At 39.4% G+C, this 17,850-nt stretch overlaps 1 protein-coding gene across 2 annotated transcripts in view; it reads left to right on the top strand.

The window, feature by feature from the left end:
* DSCAM (DS cell adhesion molecule) overlaps positions 1-17,850 on the top strand; it is a 367,344-nt gene that overhangs the window by 277,328 nt on the left and 72,166 nt on the right. For both annotated transcript variants that reach the window (XM_041487754.1, XM_041487755.1), the window contains exons 14-18: positions 62-132; positions 5,248-5,488; positions 7,097-7,243; positions 9,046-9,201; positions 16,591-16,724. In XM_041487754.1, coding sequence (XP_041343688.1) covers positions 62-132; positions 5,248-5,488; positions 7,097-7,243; positions 9,046-9,201; positions 16,591-16,724 — 749 coding nt within the window. The remainder of the gene's footprint in view (positions 1-61; positions 133-5,247; positions 5,489-7,096; positions 7,244-9,045; positions 9,202-16,590; positions 16,725-17,850) is intronic.

The following is a 17,850-nucleotide window of genomic DNA, read 5'->3' as shown; positions in this document are numbered from 1 at the left end:
GAAATGCTGAATTCCTTGGGCTGTGAGGGCCACTTTTGATGCATTTTCCTTCTCTTTCCAGCTCCTGATGGTCCACCTCAGGATGTGCAGCTTGAGCCTATATCTTCACAGAGCATCAGAGTCACCTGGAAGGTAAATACTCACACATCCACAGACAGGATAGGCTCTGTCAGTATTTGGATGCTTTCAAGGGAGTAGTATAACAATTGTGCCTTGGTTATTTTATTTAGCAGAGACATTGCAGATGCCTTTGCCAACAAATCTTCAAATATTTGCCATTGAAGGGAGCATCATGCAAAGAAAGCTTTCCATTGGAGAGTAAAAGTAGCAGCTGCTTGCATTCCCTTCTTTTTTCTGATTTCAGAGATAAGGCCACATGTTTAGAAAATGAACACTAACAAAATTTCACTGTGGTCTGGACAAAACTTCCCCAGAAACCATTGGAACAAATGGGATCTTCTTCCCATAGGAAATGAACACTCACAAAATTTCACTGTGGTTCTGGGCAAAACTTCCCCAGAAACCATTGGAACAAATGGGATCTTCTTCCCATTGCAATAGACTTTGGGACAGATTTTTGCTGCGCAGAGAGAGAGTCTCAGTATAGTCCATGAGAACTGACAAAGAGTAATTAATACAAAAATATCATCAGCTGGTATAATTTAAAAATCTGGCACTTTGTGTGACTCAATTTTTCTAGGTTTTTCCCAGTATTCTGACAATGACAGAAAGTTTTAAATGCTTTAGTATAACACCAGAGGTACTTAAACCAGGTTTTAAATGGTTTTGTGATATATACTGCGTGTGTATTGTGTTGCTAATTCCATATATTTACAGTTCTTGAATATGTAATGTTAAGAGCTGAAGTGGCATAATAATAATAATAATAATGATTAATTTCTATATGGATGTTAGTTACTTCTGCAGATGTGGGTGATGTGGCTTTTGTCCTATTATATGGAATATTCAGAAAGTCAGGAGCAGTGAGGATCTGCTTGTTACCCAAATAATTATGGATGATTGGTTATTTATTGCACAATAATGAATATATTGTAGGTTTAAGCCAGTTAGTTAAAAGGCAGGTTCAGAACCTCTTCTGAATCTGCAATGCTGATGATTGAATCTTGTCCACATCTTAAATTTATGTCAGTGTTGCTTTTCACCAAATGATTTCCAAAACCAAAGGCTGTATGGTCACAATTTACCTGGAGTGAAACACAGCAATGAACTTAGAGAAGACATGGATTTAAATCCAACACAAAGTCAGTAGAGCAAAGGAAGTGGTTTTTGAAGCCATGCAAGGGTGTACAGTGATTCTCAACAACTGAAATAAATTCTTAATAGGTTTTTTCTTTTTAAAACCACTTAAGAACTGTGACTATCTGATGAAGTCAACTATAATCTTCAAGCTTCTATGCCTGAATTTGTTTTTATGGATTTATGGGTAGGCAGATTGAAAGGCTTTGTTTACTTTTTCAGAAAGTTCACTTTGGGGGATGTTTTTAAAAGCTGCAAGAGAAGATGGGCACCACTGGCCCCTTATGGAATTCTTAGCTGCTGTTTGTGAAGTTCTGCTATTAAATTTTATATATGCAGATGTGAACAGGCAGCTACAGGACAAACAGAATTCCCACCCCTACATTTCAATAACTGCCTAAAATATAGTTCAATTTGTACTTCAAGGACACTTCAAGTACAACTGAGTGTGTCCGGGGCTCTGGGTGTTGCCTGATATTGAAGGATATCAAATGAGGGGCTGGGATTGTGTTCCCAAGATCGTGTTTGGAATTTGATTGGAGAATTCTTGTCAAGCAAAGTTCAGTATCTAATATAACAAGATATTCACTGAAACGAGTTATATATTTAATACATACTTCATTAGCCTGGTCTCATGAGCTGAAGGGAGAGATGGATTTTCACAATTTGGAATGAGCTTAAGGTGAAGTCACTGGGCAGGGTTAGAGCTATGTAGTCCTGCCTTTATTAAGGTAGTTATTTCCTGAATGACACTTTCTAAGCTGATTAAAAAATCTTCTCTTCCCTATTAAGAAGTCCCGAACCAGGAGCGAGCCACTTACTTGCCTTGACTTATTTCAGTTTTCTTCAGGTCAGAGCAGTTTTGGTTCATTACTCAAAAAGTAACTTTAAGATGATCCCACTGAAATAATCCAGTTTGGTTCCATGTTGAATCCTAACTTTTGGGAAGGTCCCTACAATGCTGTGCAGAAAGCACTCATTGAGTGTCTAATAAAATGTAATTAAGAATAAATAAGAGATCCATCCTATGTTGTCATGGAAGCCAAAAAACAAGAAAAGAACCTGACCTTGGTAGTTTTTATTTTGGAGGCATGTGGAGCTTTAGCCATGAAAGGCTATGATGACATTGAACAAACAGGATTGTGGTGAAAACCATGGTTATATTTAAAGCTGGCAAGCTTTATTAAAACACAGTGTCAATAACAGCAAAAGGAGCAGGGAATACCACATGGATTATCTTTCATCATATATTAAATCCCATTTCTGCAGCTTGTTTCAGCTGTAAATCTTCATTTAAAGTTTTATCTTAGTCCACTCTTAGAAAATCCCAGTCAAGCAAAGTTGTGTTGGTCTGTGGTTTGTTTAATCCAATATCTCTGTGTCCACATAAGACTTTGGGTTTCAGACTGAGCTGGTAAATAAAATTTACCACTTTTTGGTTGTTTAAAGTGGTGCCGAGATAATGGGAATTAAACAGAAATACTCATTTAGAAAAGAGCATGAAAATATTCTTATTTTTTCACGTAGTACTTTAGCTTAGGTAAATGAACCCATTAAATTTAGTCATGGGGAACTAAATTTTCCTTTTTATTCCTATTTACACACACACAAAACTATAGTATGTCATACTTTACGAAAGTCATTGATACTCTGCTTTAAAATATTGAATTCTGTGAGGAAAGCAGAAAGTGTATGGACTGAAACTTACTTTTCCATAATGTTCTATGGCTACTGACAGGGTTCACAATATTTTTCCCCAGGAACACTAAGTTTTTTCACTCAATTTTCTACCAAAAGTGTGTCTATACACTAGAAGGAATATTTATCAAATGAGTCATGTGTGCAAAAAGTCAACTCAAAATGAAGTTTTCAGGTCACAGTCACAAAGAACATTGGAATTTTTGTGAAGCAGAACATTTCAATGTTTTTCCCTGAAGTGACTTGGAGTTTGTTTTATATTGTATAATGTTTCCAATGGTGGGGAAAAAAAAAAAAAAAAGTGAAAGTTTAATATTTTATTTAAAGAAAAAAATCCCTTGACTGAAAACAATTATGAAGAAGTTCATGAAAATTTCAAAGTTTGTAATTTTATTCCAATTCAAAGTGAGAAAGTATAATTGTAGAATTCCCAGTGAAGAGGCAGCTGTGGCTGCTTTGTTCACCCTGTTTGTGTGGAAGTCAAACTGTTGTCAGTCAGGATGAGCAGAGGGATGGAGCAGCTCTGCTGGCAGGAAAGTTTATCTGAACTCAAACAACAAAAATCTGACCTTAACTTCCCTCCCAGCTTAAAGGTTCCTCCTTCTGCAAACATTCAAAGATCACAAAGCCATGGAATTATCCAGAATAGGTAACACACTTAGAAAGGGCTCTGATAATAAAATTACCTGTATGTTTCTAAAGCAAGTTTTTGGGAGTTTTTGACCAAAAAACCCAGAGAAATATTCAAACAGGACACAATTATACTCTTAGATTCCCAAAACACAATCCTTATCCCTGCTGTGTGACCTGCAAGGATCTCAAGATCTGAATCTGCTAATTTGATCAGCTACATCTGATCAGAGTGATACAGTGGGAATTGAAATTATGTCATCACTTCAAGTTCTGTGTCTGTTTCTCAGGCAAGAGGGAGAAAAAAAACATATGAAGAGATTATTCAATCAATCAGTTGCATACAGTGACACACATTTTAAATTTGGGAGGGGGTTGCAGAGCAATGGTTTTGATGGTAGTGGATGAAAGGCAAAGCTCACCCTGGTTTTATCATCTCCAGTGCACTATAAACTCCCCAAAACAGGCAGGTCCTGTGGCAGAAATGTGTGTTTTTCTTGAGAATCTGTTCCTCAGGAGATTTAATGGGATATAGAAGCAACAGAAGTTGCTGCCTCTGCCAGTCCAACCCATTGCATCACAAAGACCTTTTCTGTGGAGCAGTGGGATAGATGAGCTTGTAGGCATCTCTTGGGAGTTTGAAAGAGGTTTGGAGGATTGCAAAGAGATTTTTTGCTCCTGGATTACAAACTGTGCCTTAAGATGCATATAAATATATATATACTAAAATATATACTTAAAATATATGAACTAATTATGCCTCCTATAGATAAAAAATCAGGCAGGAACATTATCATATATGTAAATTAGTCCAATACTATTTAAATATAATTTTTGTGGGTATTGCTGTCAATGACAGGCTTTTTCCCTGAGCTGAAAATCTCTGCTTTGCACTAGACCACATTATATATTGCAGAGCACACAAATAATTCCCACTAGTCAGGAGCAGGGAATCTTGCACTGAGAAATGTGACACATAATTATGGCCAACCATTTTGTGCTGTCCGTATCCCTGAATGCCAGATACATTGCAGCTATTCAGTATGCAAATCTCTGCTTTCCAAATCATTGTTGCCTTCAGCACTCATTATCTAATCATCTTTCCACACTACACACTGAATGAACAGAAGCATATTTCAAAGCAGAGCATAGAATTTTCCTAATGCACGGGACTGAATAAACTCCTGTGACTGCCTTGCACAGATCAATAAATGCCTTCCTAAAGGTTCAGTGAATGGTGGGGGCTGCTGGCAAAAATAATTAGTAGTGAATAGTGGCCTGGAATGCAAATATACCCTTATCAACTCAGCTTGGATTGATTCACCTGAAAAGAGAACAAAACATCATAGATTCATACTCAAAAGTCTCTCTGTATTGGATTTTTCTGTGCATGAACCATTCAAAGGTCTTTCAGCACAGATTTGAAAAAGTCACACCTTTTGGACTTGATGATTTTGAAGGTCTTTTCCAACCTAGTCATTGTGTGAAATTTATATGGTTGTAAAAAGTTGCTGTTTCACGTTTCTGAATTGTTGCCTAGAAATTGACTTGCATTCTGTTGTAAAAAAAGTTAAACTTTTTTTTTTTTCCCAGTAATTTTAAGGGAAACAACTTGACTTTGTATGTGTGCATTTAATGTGTAACTTTCCATTTTCTGTTCAGGCTCCAAAGAAGCACTTGCAGAATGGAATTATCCGTGGCTACCAGATAGGATATCGGGAGTACAGCGCGGGGGGAAATTTCCAGTTCAACATCATCAGCATCGACACCACCGGGGACAGTGAGGTTTATACACTGAATAACCTGAAAAAATTCACCCAGTATGGCATGGTGGTACAGGCCTGTAACCGGGCTGGGATTGGACCTTCTTCTCAGGAAATCATCACCACAACTCTTGAGGACGGTGGGTCCTTGGCAAACAGCTCTCATGGGATATGTTATTAATGTTATTATTATTATTTTATGTCTTTATCTTGTTGCATTTCTTGTTTGATAAGTGATGATGAAAGTAGGGATGATAAAAGACTATTCTTTAGGTAGAAAGGTGCCTGCTCAATGAACTTGTCTGATTTTCATTGCAAGGGTGAATTTATTTTACCAGATAAATAAAAATAACTCTACTAATGTGATATATCCTGCTGTGAATGATGTTGACTGAGACCAAAAAATTCATTAAGAAGCCAAATGCTCTGGTGTTGACATATTTGCAACTGTTTTGATCTCATCATTACTCCAGAGTGATCTCATCATAGTTTTGAGAAGTGAAACTCTTAACAGGTGATTTAAAAAACAATGTTGTATTTTTTGTTGGATTACTACTGTTTTCAAATGAATTTGCTGTATAACCAGAGCTCTTGTACTGCACTGTCTTGTAAATCTTAAGAAAGATGTGGTTTTTTTTCAAGGATATCTAATGACAGAAAAATCATTGCTGTTTCAGGCAAAATTCACCCTGTCTAATCCAAGGAACAATATAGATTTTTTTTTTTTTAACCGAATCAAAAGTACAAAACAATGAGAGGGAGTCCTCTAGTGGAAAAAGAGAATGATCCCATATCCAAAACAAAGAGTTCAGTATTTTAGGAGTATAACAGCAAATAATAATCCTAAAGGCTATGCAAGTAATATTTTCACCTACTGTAAATCATCATCAGTGTCCTGAAACCAGTGCTAGCTTGGAATCTGACTTCTGCATGGACAAAATGCAATATCACACATCTAAAATCCTCAAGAGCCACAGATTTTGGGGCAGGCTGTTCATGAAAGAGTGATAGTTTTTTTTTTACTCTAAATGTTTCTAGGCTTAGCTTGCTGCAAGACCTCAAAAGGCAGCATGCTCACATAGACATATTTTATATTATAATAAATGGGATTTTTTTTTTCCTTCAGAATCCAGCATGCTTGCTTTTCTTGGAAATTTTTTTGGTCGTCCTCAATTTTGGGTCCCTCTTAGAATTAAATATGCCGTGAACTTTAAAAGCAGTGCCAGTTACTGATACTGCTGTATTGCTTTGACACTAAATGGCCAACAGATTGGTTTGATTTTTCCCAGTTTTTTTTAAATATCAGCAAAAATATATTATGACCATTTTTCCTGTGTTTTTTAAAGATGTGCCCACTTTTTTCTCCCTCCACCAAATTAAAAGGGACATCAGAATTGTTCACAAAGGTGAAAATTTGGCTGCAAACTTTAAAAATATGTTTAAATTGCTTACAGAATGTTCTACACATTGCAGTGTCAGAACACACTTATATTTCAAAAGAAGGAACAAAAAACCTATTAAAAGAAAAGTCAGCAACTAAGGAAACAGTACATCAAAAGTCATTCCAGGGAAAACAGCTGCACTTGCAGAAACATGTGGATTGCAGCAAGAGTAAAGGATTTGCATTGTTAAAATGTGTAATGGTAATTAAATATTTTGTGGTGGGCTAGAGGGAAAAATAAAGGGTAGCTGAAAGAAGAATATTGAGTTGTTTTCATTGTGTTAAAATGGTGAATATCTTATTCCAGTGCCCAGTTGCCCTCCAGGGAATGTTCAAGCCACTGCCACGTCCCCAGAAACCATCTCCATTTCCTGGTCAACGCTGGCAAAGGAAACCCTGAACGGGATCCTGCAGGGATTCAGGGTTATCTACTGGGCCAACCTCTTGGATGGAGGTGAGAAACACCAACCTGTTACCAAGTAAAAAGCTGTGTGTGGCCTTTATATAATTTTCTCTCTGGTGTGAAGACATTTGACTCTCTTTTCTTTTTGGTTTAGAGGAAACTTTGTCTACCTGTGAGGGAGTAGTTTTTCCTAGAGGCTGAACAGAGCAGCAAAGCTGCCTGGAGGAATCTCAGGGAAGGCTCCCACCATGGGTTTGCAAAACTCCCCAGGCCTCCCAACATGACCTGAGCAAATTTCACCTCAGTTACCAACTCCTGAGTGTTGGGTTTTTTTAAAGAATGGTGACGTGGATCTAGAACAAACCAGCCCAAACCTGATTTTCTCTGTAATTTGGTTGGTTATCTCTTTGCCTACTTGATATGCTATCACTTATTTTTTCATAGGATGCATTTCCTCTCCTGAGGAAAAAAGAAGGATTTTTTTCTTTGCTGAGGGCAAAAGAAGGAAATGTCTTTGGGAAAAGCTTGTTATTTCCATGCCAGCTTTTTCTGTTGTGTTTTGTACTCTTAGCATAATTCCTGGGGAAATAGGCTCCAGAACAGAGACTGAGTGAAAGGATCAAAGGAGAATTGTGATGCTTTACTAATCTGCAATTTATTGCATGATAATAATTCCATGTGTGGCCCTTTCTTGTAAATTAAACAAATTAGTAGGTTTGAGATGCACATGACTTTATTTCTACTTGCCCTGTGGATTTTTCACAACTGTCTCCCTTCTTTTGCCTTCATCCAGCAGAACCACAGTTCACTGTAACCTGCACTTGTGCAAATCCTGGCCTGTTAGTGTGGAAAAGGGAATTTAGAGTGGAAATGTGACCCAGAGGCCCATTGTCCCTGCTGGTAATGGTAGACTCAAAAATATTTGGAAATCAACCCCCAATTCCCTTAAAAATAAAGATGAAAAATGTATGAGAAGCATACAGAAAAAAATATAAACATGTAGGGCATAAAATTAAATGTTTACAGTGATGCCTGTAGTTTTGGATCAGATCCTGTGTGGATGTTATCATATCTAAGCTCCTATGTGATGTCTCACAACATGATGAAAAAAGATGATGTTCCTGCCATGCTTAAAACTGGATTTTCTTTATTTATTCAACTTTATTTGATGCCCTAAATATGTTTAAAGCTTTTCTCTTTTTTTTGCCATATGGGTTGTACTTCTTACTTGCTGCAAAAAAAAAAAAAAAGATTAATATGAAGTGCATCATCTTTCTGCAAGTAAATCTGATTTTACTGTGTTTAAATCTATTGTTAGCCACTATTGCTGCTACCAAGTGCTTTGCAGCAGCACTTGCTGCATATTTTAAAATAAAGGGGACATTTTCTTCATTTTCCTTATGAGAAATGGTCTTTCACATAACCAGAAAATCTTTATGAAGATAACTGACGTTCTCATTTTTTTTCTTTAGGGGATGTTTCACAATAACCTCTTCTTGTTATCTGTTCTTTATGAAAAATCTCATTACTTGTAGAATCTCTTCAATTCTCTTCATCATAGTTTAAAAAAAAAAAAAGGTTTAAAAAAAGAGTTTGAAAATGAAAAATGGGTCTGCATCAAGTGGAAGCAGGTCAGGACATAAATGAATTAATTGTAATTCATTAAAATGCATTGCTGTTCTGTAATAATGAAACGTTCCTTGTCTGGGACACCTGAGATTTTCACAGCAGGTATCAACACCTGGGAGAAGAGTGAACTTGGTGATAACTCCACTTCCATTTTATTTTATTTTATTTTATTTTATTTTATTTTATTTTATTTTATTTTATTTTATTTTAATTTTATTTTATAGAGCTGGGAGAGATAAAGAATGTTACTACTACCCAGCCTTCCCTGGAACTGGATGGCCTGGAAAAATACACCAACTACAGCATCCAGGTGCTGGCTTTTACCCGAGCTGGGGATGGAGTGAGGAGCGAGCAGATTTTCACCCGCACTAAAGAGGATGGTAAGGAGTGAAAGCATCTTCCATTCCCACTTCCAGGAAATGTTTGTTTGTCACAGGCAAATATTGCACACAGGCATGGAAAGACTGAAAACTCAGCCCTGGGGTGTCCCAGCACAGGAAAATGGGGAAAGAAGGAGAGACTCTTCTGGAACTATATTATATTACTTAGATCCCACTAAGAATGTTTTTTTCAGTATATATATATATATATATATATATATCCTCCAAATACCTCCTCCTTCAAAAGCATTTTTGTTCTTTATTTTTGTTCAAAAATAAAGAATAAAAATGTCTTACCTTTGTTCCTAGACCAAAGCATGGCAAATTCAATTCTTGATTCTGAAAGTTTAAGAAACTTTTAATCATACACAGACCCAGACACGTGACATTCCATAATCACTTTATTTTAACTGTAACTATTATAATCACTTCAGGTTGCCTCAGTAGGATGCCATGCACTGATCTATTTCTGGAGCACTAAAATTCCACATTCACGGGAGGTTTTGTCCCTAACCTTTTTTAATGCCTTGAAAATACTATGAGATGTAGAAATGTATTTTTTGATCCCCTAAATGCTTTTGAAAAACTGGATCAAGACCTTTTATGGTACAGATAAAAATGCCCACAGTCCTCTCAATGAGGTTACTTGAATAATGTTTAATTTGTAAATTCTCCTGTGAGCTATACAATATGTTTTCAAGGAAATTAGTCAATGGATTTTCCTTTCTTATTTATCCACTTTATTGGTCACTCGTGAATATATGAATATACATGCCAGTTTTTTTATTTGTAATAAGATTTATAAAAGTGACAAGAGAACAGGTTCAGTAAATTAACTGACTTGATGAATTCTGTGCTATTTTTTCCAATAAAAAATTATGTGAATACAGTTATTAATTTTTTTCCAATTAAATATTAAGGGACTTATTCTAAAATTTCCATGCATTGTAAGGTCACCTGGCCCCAGCTGTAGCTGTATCCAGGGAATGCAGTAAATAGAAATTGCTCAGCTCTAGACTTGTGTGTCTCAAACACTGAACATTCTGATCAGCCTAAAGTCCTTTAACAGTTACTTTGGAGCACCCAGGTCCTGACTCAGATGCTCTCGGGACACCTAGTGCTTGGAAGTAGATGGATTTATTTCAATGAAAAAAAGATCTAAGATGTAAAATCTAAAGTGTCAGAGAACTGCAAAACACATGCTGCATTTTCAAGTTACTTTTTGTCAAGTAGATCCCAGCATAGCAAATTCCCTGAATTCTCTCTGAACACAAAGGCTCTCAGCCCTGAGCATTGGGGTTGGGATTTAATCCACCAGGATACAGGAGTAATGTCCCACACTGCTCCAGGAGCTTGGGGACAGGCTGGTCTTGGGGATATCTGGTTCATGTCAGAAGCTTCAAATATTTCTTCTCCTTCTCCTCCTTCTTCTCCTCTTTCTCCTCCTCCTCTTTCTTCTCTTCTTTCTCCTTCTTCTCCTCCTGGTCATTCTCCTGGTCCTCCTCCTTGTCCTCCTCCTTCCCCTCCTCCTTCTCTTTCTCCTTCTTCTCTTCCTTCTCCTCCTCCACCTTCTCTTCCTTCTCTTCCTCCTCCTTCTCCATCTCCTCCATCGTCTCCTTCATCATTTTTGTCCTCTTTTTCCCCCTAGCTCAGCCTCATTTGGTCATCCCAGTTCTGGTGGTGACTCTTTTGCTGTCTCCATGCCTGGGATCAGACAGGCCCTGATGAGGGGAGCACGTTGCCTCAGACTGTGTTTGGCAGCTGTGCAAAGGCTCTTCTCTCACCTTTACTCCTCCTGGCAGCTCAGCAATAACTCGCCCTGAGACAGCCTGAGGAAACTTTCCAGAGATTTTCTGATGCCTCACACTGGTTCCATTCATTAAATCCTTTGCCCAGAAAACTAAATGGAAAGGTGTTCCAGAAAATACAATGATTTCATATTCAGCTTCAGCTTCACAACTTTTTACTAAGGGCAGGAAAGGTTTTGAGTGGAATATACAGAGACCTGCAGTTAAGCATAAGCCAAACCCAAAATCCTGGATCTAAACATCCTGAAGGATATGGAAGTTAAAGAGGAAAAGAGCATTCACATTGCCAAACTCTGTGCACCAAACAGGTGCCTCATTCCTCAGAAAAAGGGACATTTCTACTGTCATTTTTAAGGAAAATGTTCTGTAGAGGATTATTCAGGAGGACTAATTCCAGCGCACTTAAAAGATTCTGCCCTGAATTTAGTTTAAGCCTTTCCTTGGCATGTGAAATAAATTAATTGGGATCCTAACAGAGCTTAGAACTGGAAACCTTCTATCTCTGCTCCCAGACCTTCTCTGGCTAAAATTATGACACAAGATATTCCACCATCCTCTAAAAAAATCTGGAAAACTGGGATATTTTTAAGTGACTGCCAAGCCCTCCACATCATTATTGCTATGAGGCCATGGTTGATCATTAATTCCTTTCTCTTTTTTTCTTTTCTTTTACATGAGAGGAAACTTTTCTTTGTAAAATCAATGGTGCAGCATTTTCCACTGCTGCTGGAAAATGCAGTCGGAGCCTCCTGTGACTTCTCTGTTGGTGTTCAGCTAAAGACGTCAACCCAAAATTTCTTCAGCAGGCTTGAAATCTCTAAGGATAACCCAGCAAGTGAATCCTGGATGGAATACCTTGATACTTTGATTTCTTGTAATGTTTGATACTGATTTTAGACACCAGAGGTCAGACACTGCTGCTGATCAGCAAAGGAAATGGGAACAACTCAAGCAAATAATAGGAAATGAGCTTTCAAGGAATGAGCTTTCCTTTCAATGTGATCATATTTATGGGTTTTATCTAGGTTTCCCCCCAGTTTTCCTGAAAGCTGACTTCAGAAAAAATGCTGCTCTTTTTGGAGTTCCTCCTGGTAGAAAAAAATAAGCCAAGAAGAAATGTCCAATTTTTAAAAATTAATTCTGTTTTTGTCCATTACCTTTTCCACTTCACAGTTTCTAATAAGCTGCACATCCTCTTCACCTGGAGACTTGATTTAATAAACCATTAAAAATTAAAGCAGCTCTTCCACTTTATTTCCCTGTTGTGATCAAAATGCAGTTTGAAAGGCTTCTCTGTTTTGCAGCAAGAGGGAGCGTGTGTCACAAATTCCCTCTCTGCTCCCGTGCTGCAAATGCAACATGAGCAAACCACGGTTGCAACAAGGAATTTGCTGCCTGAACAAGCCTGGAATGTGACACAGCACCTTGCCTGGCAGCAGTGCCCTGACCTTGAGCAGACCATGGGAGCACACAGATCCCAGAGCCCCCATCCCAGGAAAGCTTCCTGCAGCTGGGACTTTGGTCTGGGTGTCTGGCAGAGGTGGCATCTGGGCTGGCTGTGACACAGGAGGATTTTTGCAGCAGTGCTGTGATTCCAGCTGTCTGGCATTCAGAGCCAGGCAAAAGCTGCAGCAGGAAGGAAGGGAAAATAGCACCAAATCCCCCTGCCAGCCCTGCTCTGCCTGAATCCAAAGAGATTTTCCTCCTCTCCTTCCTCTCCCTGGACACCAAGCTTCCTGACCACTAGCATGAGAGGCACAGACAGCATCTGGCAAGCTTTACATTTATTCTAAAATGATTAAGCAGAAATCCAGCCAGGTGCATGTTCATTACTCCTTGGAGCAGAGCTCTGCTTGGCTTTGTTCAGCTGATGAAGGTGACTGGGCTCTGGGATGAAAAATTGCCCTTGATGACCCTTTAATGCACTTTTTTTCTAGTGGTAAAGATCTCCAGTTTTATCTTTTTGACTAAGAAGCAAAAGGCAAAGAACATGTTCCCCTTGGGAAACCGGCAGGATTTGATAGAAATGGTGTACTTAATATGAGGCCAATTCAGAGTAAATTCACGTGTGGATGTGTTTTGTCTGACATTGTAGGTGGAATATCTATATGAACAAACGGGCAGCAGTCAGGAGTTGAGTTTATTTTGGTTTTTCTAAGTGCAGCCAGCAATGGAATAGTCCCGTGTCGTGGAGAATTAAAACCCTCTTACAGAACAAGGCTCACATTTCTGATTTATTTGTGATATCACTCTTAAATGCACCAGTCTTTGCATTTGCCTTCCTGCTGCTCGGTACTGTGAAGAAAAATGGTGATAATCTCTCTGCTTATGAAAAGGAGAATGAGAAAGTTCCTGGAGCTCCTCCCCATTATCTGGCACATCTAAATGCTGGTTCCCAGCCCTGTCGTATCAGGATAATTGCCTGCTCTGCTTTAGCATTTCACTTGCACTGTCAGGAATACAAAGTGTTCTCCTCCACATGAAAGCAGGATGCTATTTCCGTGTTTTTCAAAGCCTTGCTAGCTGGAGAATGAGGCCATCTTTGATCTTAAATTTGCCACATCTGCTCCCTGGAAAGCTGCAAAGTTGTTTAGAAGCAGTCCTCAGCTTCTCACCGTAGTTTTACCCCCGGTGACTAGGGGGGAAAAAAAACAATCTATGGCATTGTGCAAATTCAGTTTGTCTTTCTGGGAGCTGTGGGAGTCAGTGTGCTAAATAAAGGTCCAGGGAGAATTCAATAAGGCAGCTCAGGTCTCCTGATACTGCTGGCTTGTAATGATGGAAAGGCTGGGGATGCAGTGGCACTGAGGGAAGATACCTCAAGTTTGCTTGGCAAGGCTCAGGATTTTCCTCTCCACCACATTCCCCAGCCACAACTTCTCCAGATGCCCAAGGAACCCAGTTTAGTAAGAAATGGTTTGGTTGATGCTGAGATAGCTCTTACGAGGTCCAGGGGATGGGTTTGACCTGTGACTTTACCCTCTGGACAGAGAACAGTGGGGGTCTGTGGAGCACCAGATGAGATTCTGCAGGATTCCTGCCAAGGAAATGTAAACACTTCCACACGCACAGTGGAATGACACACAGCTTTCATGTGCACAGCCCAGCAGTGCAGCAAAAAGAGGACTGATACATGAGTTTTCAGAATAATTTTGGTAACGCTGCAAAAACTGCTGCCCGACTCCACCCCAGTGAGGTGCAGGGGTCCTTGGGTTGAAAATTTTACTAAATGGCTTCCTGAGTTTCTTTCTGGCCCCTCTTTTTGCTGATCTCACACCAGACAGCAACACAGCAATGCCAAGGAATGTTTCCCACATGGGCCCAATGACTGGAAAATGCCAGATGAATTCCGAGTTAATCCCTCAGCAGTCGACAGCCATGACCAATTACCATCAGAACCTGTCCCTATAGATCACACCCTGATTTAACAATAAATTGCATTAACCTCATCCATCTATTTGCAGTGATTTCCAGAAAACATTGCTATCCATAAAGGAATCCTCCTGTGGGTTAGGTAATTACCCTAGAGAGCCAGCTTTCACTCCTCAGCAGCAGGAGCAAATAGCATTTCTAATGAGCTGGGTATAAATAACAAGTTGGATGCTGTCAAGCATCAATATTTACTCTGCATTGGATAGAGCTGCTAACTGAATTAGCCCCTTTGCAGCGAGGGGCTGGCTTTGCATGCAATTATCATCATGACGTTCTCACTTGATGCCTAATTAGCTCTCTCAGCACACTATAAATAGAAAATGCACATCCAGAGACGTAGCACTGAGTGGTGCCTGTCAGTTTTCTCACATCTTTCCAGGACCACCTATGCAGATGTAAAATTGAGGGTCTCCTCACATTGTTTTGCACAAAAGATGAGGAAATTTAGATCCCAGGCTGGCTGACTTCTCTTTATGGGGAAAGTTCTGGAGCAGCATAATATCTGCTTGCTTAATTGAGGCAGAACGAAAATTCAGAATTTATCTACAAATAACAGGACAAGAGATTTTGTACCTCTATTGCACAATAACTGTTTTCTGTGAAAGTAAAGAAAGCTGGTCAAGCATTGCAATGGTAATTGCACTAGAAATTTTAACATTTTGGTAGTTTTACTTGACAGCAGACAAAAATATCAGATTCCTCACAAAGCAGTAGTTCTGTAGAGAACAAAGTCCAGCAAATTGTTTCATTTTGACTTTAATAACCTACGTAGCAATTATCAATACAACATATCTATTTTCATAATTTGACATAAATATTGACCACACACAGTGCTAAAATATCTTTCAAATTATTTATGTTCGCAGATTTTAAAATATATTTTGAAATATTTTGAGGCATTCTTTTGAGGCATATACAAGGCATTATTTTTCAGTAAATTTTAAACCCATTTATTCTGATATTAAATGTAGCCCTTGTTTTGTTGAAGTACAAGCTTGTGTGTAATGTGATATTCCAGCATGCAGGAAAATAAATCTAGCAATTTTGCACATTAGTAAAAGAGTGTTTCCAAAGCTGGAGAGCATCATACAGTGTAATGTGTGTTTGAAAAACAGCATATGCTCATGAAATCAAAACCTTTCCCAAAATGCAGGGCTGCAAAGGGATGTAGTTAAGATTACACAGCAAGATTTTAGCATTTCCAAACTGAAGCTTTTCCAATGGTTTTAGACAGGAGGTTTGGGGGTTTTTAGCTATTTCTGTGTGATAACTTTGTATTATTGTGTATTATGTATTGTAATTAGAGAAATAGATATCCTGCAGTAGCAGAGAGAGGTCTGAGCTGCTGAGGGCAGGGTGAGGGACAAGGATTCTGTGTGGGGAGATGTCTGCTCACACATCGTGGCACTTGCTGCCCATGGGTCACATCAGGCAGTGCAAACTGCTCGTTTCCCCTCCACTTCATTAAATTCACAGCTCTGCTCTGGATGTCCATTAAACTGTCCACATGTGCATTATTTATAACACTTTGGCATGGGTTGTGTGTTCAAAGCTGGCCATTTATTATAAAGTGTTGTTTGGCAATTTCTGTGACCACAGACATTTTCACATGTGCATTTGGATTCAAACTGAAAGGGGAAATTTAGGTTGGATGTGGGGGAGAAGTTCTTTACTGTGAGGGTGATGAGGCCTTGACACAGGTTTCTCAGTGGATGCCCCATCCCTGGAAGTGTCCACGGCCAGGATGGATGGAGCTCTGAGGAACCTGGTCTAGGGGAAGGTGTCTCTGCCCATGGCAGGGGTTTGGAAGATATTTAAGTTCCCTTCAACCCAAACCATTCTTGGGTTCATTCTATGATTTTATGCAGGCTTGAGGGGATACTTCACAAAAGTTTAACCATCAGTGGCAGGTTCTGCTTTGGGACTCTCTGAAGAAGTTTCTCCCCTCTTAAGGATGGGGTCACGTCCCCCAAACCTTCTCCCTGGCATGGGCAGCGTGGAGGCTGCTCCCTAACACAGAGTGTCCATCTCAGTCCATGTGGGCTCAGCCACCAAAGCAGCACACTCCCCTTTTCCTCTTAACTCCTCTGTTACACTGGGATGATTGAATATGTGCCTTGGGCCACTCTAACACACTTTGCTTCTCCAGTTCCAGGTCCTCCTGCCGGAGTTAAGGCAGCTGCTGCCTCGGCCTCCACGGTTTTTGTGTCCTGGCTGCCTCCCCTGAAGCTGAACGGCATCATCCGGAAATACACCGTGTTCTGCTCCCACCCCTACCCCACAGTAAGTGCCACAGCCCCTCGGTGCAGGGCTCACACACAGCATTTGCACTTTTGGAAGCACTTTTGGAAATTCCAGTCCCTGATCTTCTGCCTGCTGCTTCCTCTCCTGCCCTTTGCTGGCCCTCAGCAAGGTCCAAGGGAGATCCTGGAGCTACAGAGAGACGCCAGAGTGGAGTTTGGTTTATCCCACCCATCAAATGTTTGTTTAAAACCTATTGCAGAGCATTAGCTCACAAATAATTTCAAAATATACAGTTGAAGAGGAGTATTTTTCAAGGTTTGGTTAGTTTAGAATGTAACAAGTTACATTTTCCAGGACCAGCTGCAGGAGCCCTGTTGCAGCTGGAGGCGTGTGTTCATTTACCCTGTTTCCATCTAAGCTCCTGCCTTTTTGCCTTGAGTATTCATGTGTGAAGGAACATAATGACTTACAAACAAACATATTTGCTTGTGAATAGGCTTATTTATGCCTGGAATATTTGCCCAATCTAGCTCTATGTGCTTTTACTTGCTGAGAAATTGACAGGAGGGAATTTGAATGAAGTATCAGGTTATCTTTCTTCCTGTCTGAATCACAAAAAAATTCAGCAATCTTTAAATACAAGGGCCAATTGCTCTCTCTAAATACCCATGTATATTTACTTTCATGTGGATTGAAAAGAATTCTTATTTATTTTATATCTGAGGTTTGGATTTACATTATATCCAAAGTTTGGATTTCAGTTTTAAGCAGGACTTCCCACTGAAGGTAAAAAATACAGTCTTGGTTTGATAGGTAAGGAAAATATTGTTCCAGAAATTTCCAAAAGTGCTTCAGGCAGTGGAAATTTTCCTGTCCCCAAGGCAGGGGGCTGGAAAAAGGTGGTCTTTTAGATCCCTTCCAACCCAAACCATCATGTGATTCTCTGATTTATGTTTTGGGATTACTGTCTCCTAAATCCATTCATTTCATAATTGCAGCAAACCAAACCATCTCTAGCACACCTTTAAATGTAAACTAGCTGGAGATTTTCCATCACAGTTCCTACATTTCTATGGCACTCAGTGGGTTAAAGAGGTCAGAGTTTAGAGGACAGCTCTGAGTGGGGATCAGGCACTTCTCTGGGGGCTCGGAGAGAACACCAGAT

Source organism: Pyrgilauda ruficollis, unplaced genomic scaffold (genome assembly GCF_017590135.1).
Source record: "Pyrgilauda ruficollis isolate IOZ18807 unplaced genomic scaffold, ASM1759013v1 scaffold84, whole genome shotgun sequence".
Taxonomy (NCBI): domain Eukaryota; kingdom Metazoa; phylum Chordata; class Aves; order Passeriformes; family Passeridae; genus Pyrgilauda; species Pyrgilauda ruficollis.
This window is presented reverse-complemented; position numbering and strand designations above follow the sequence as displayed.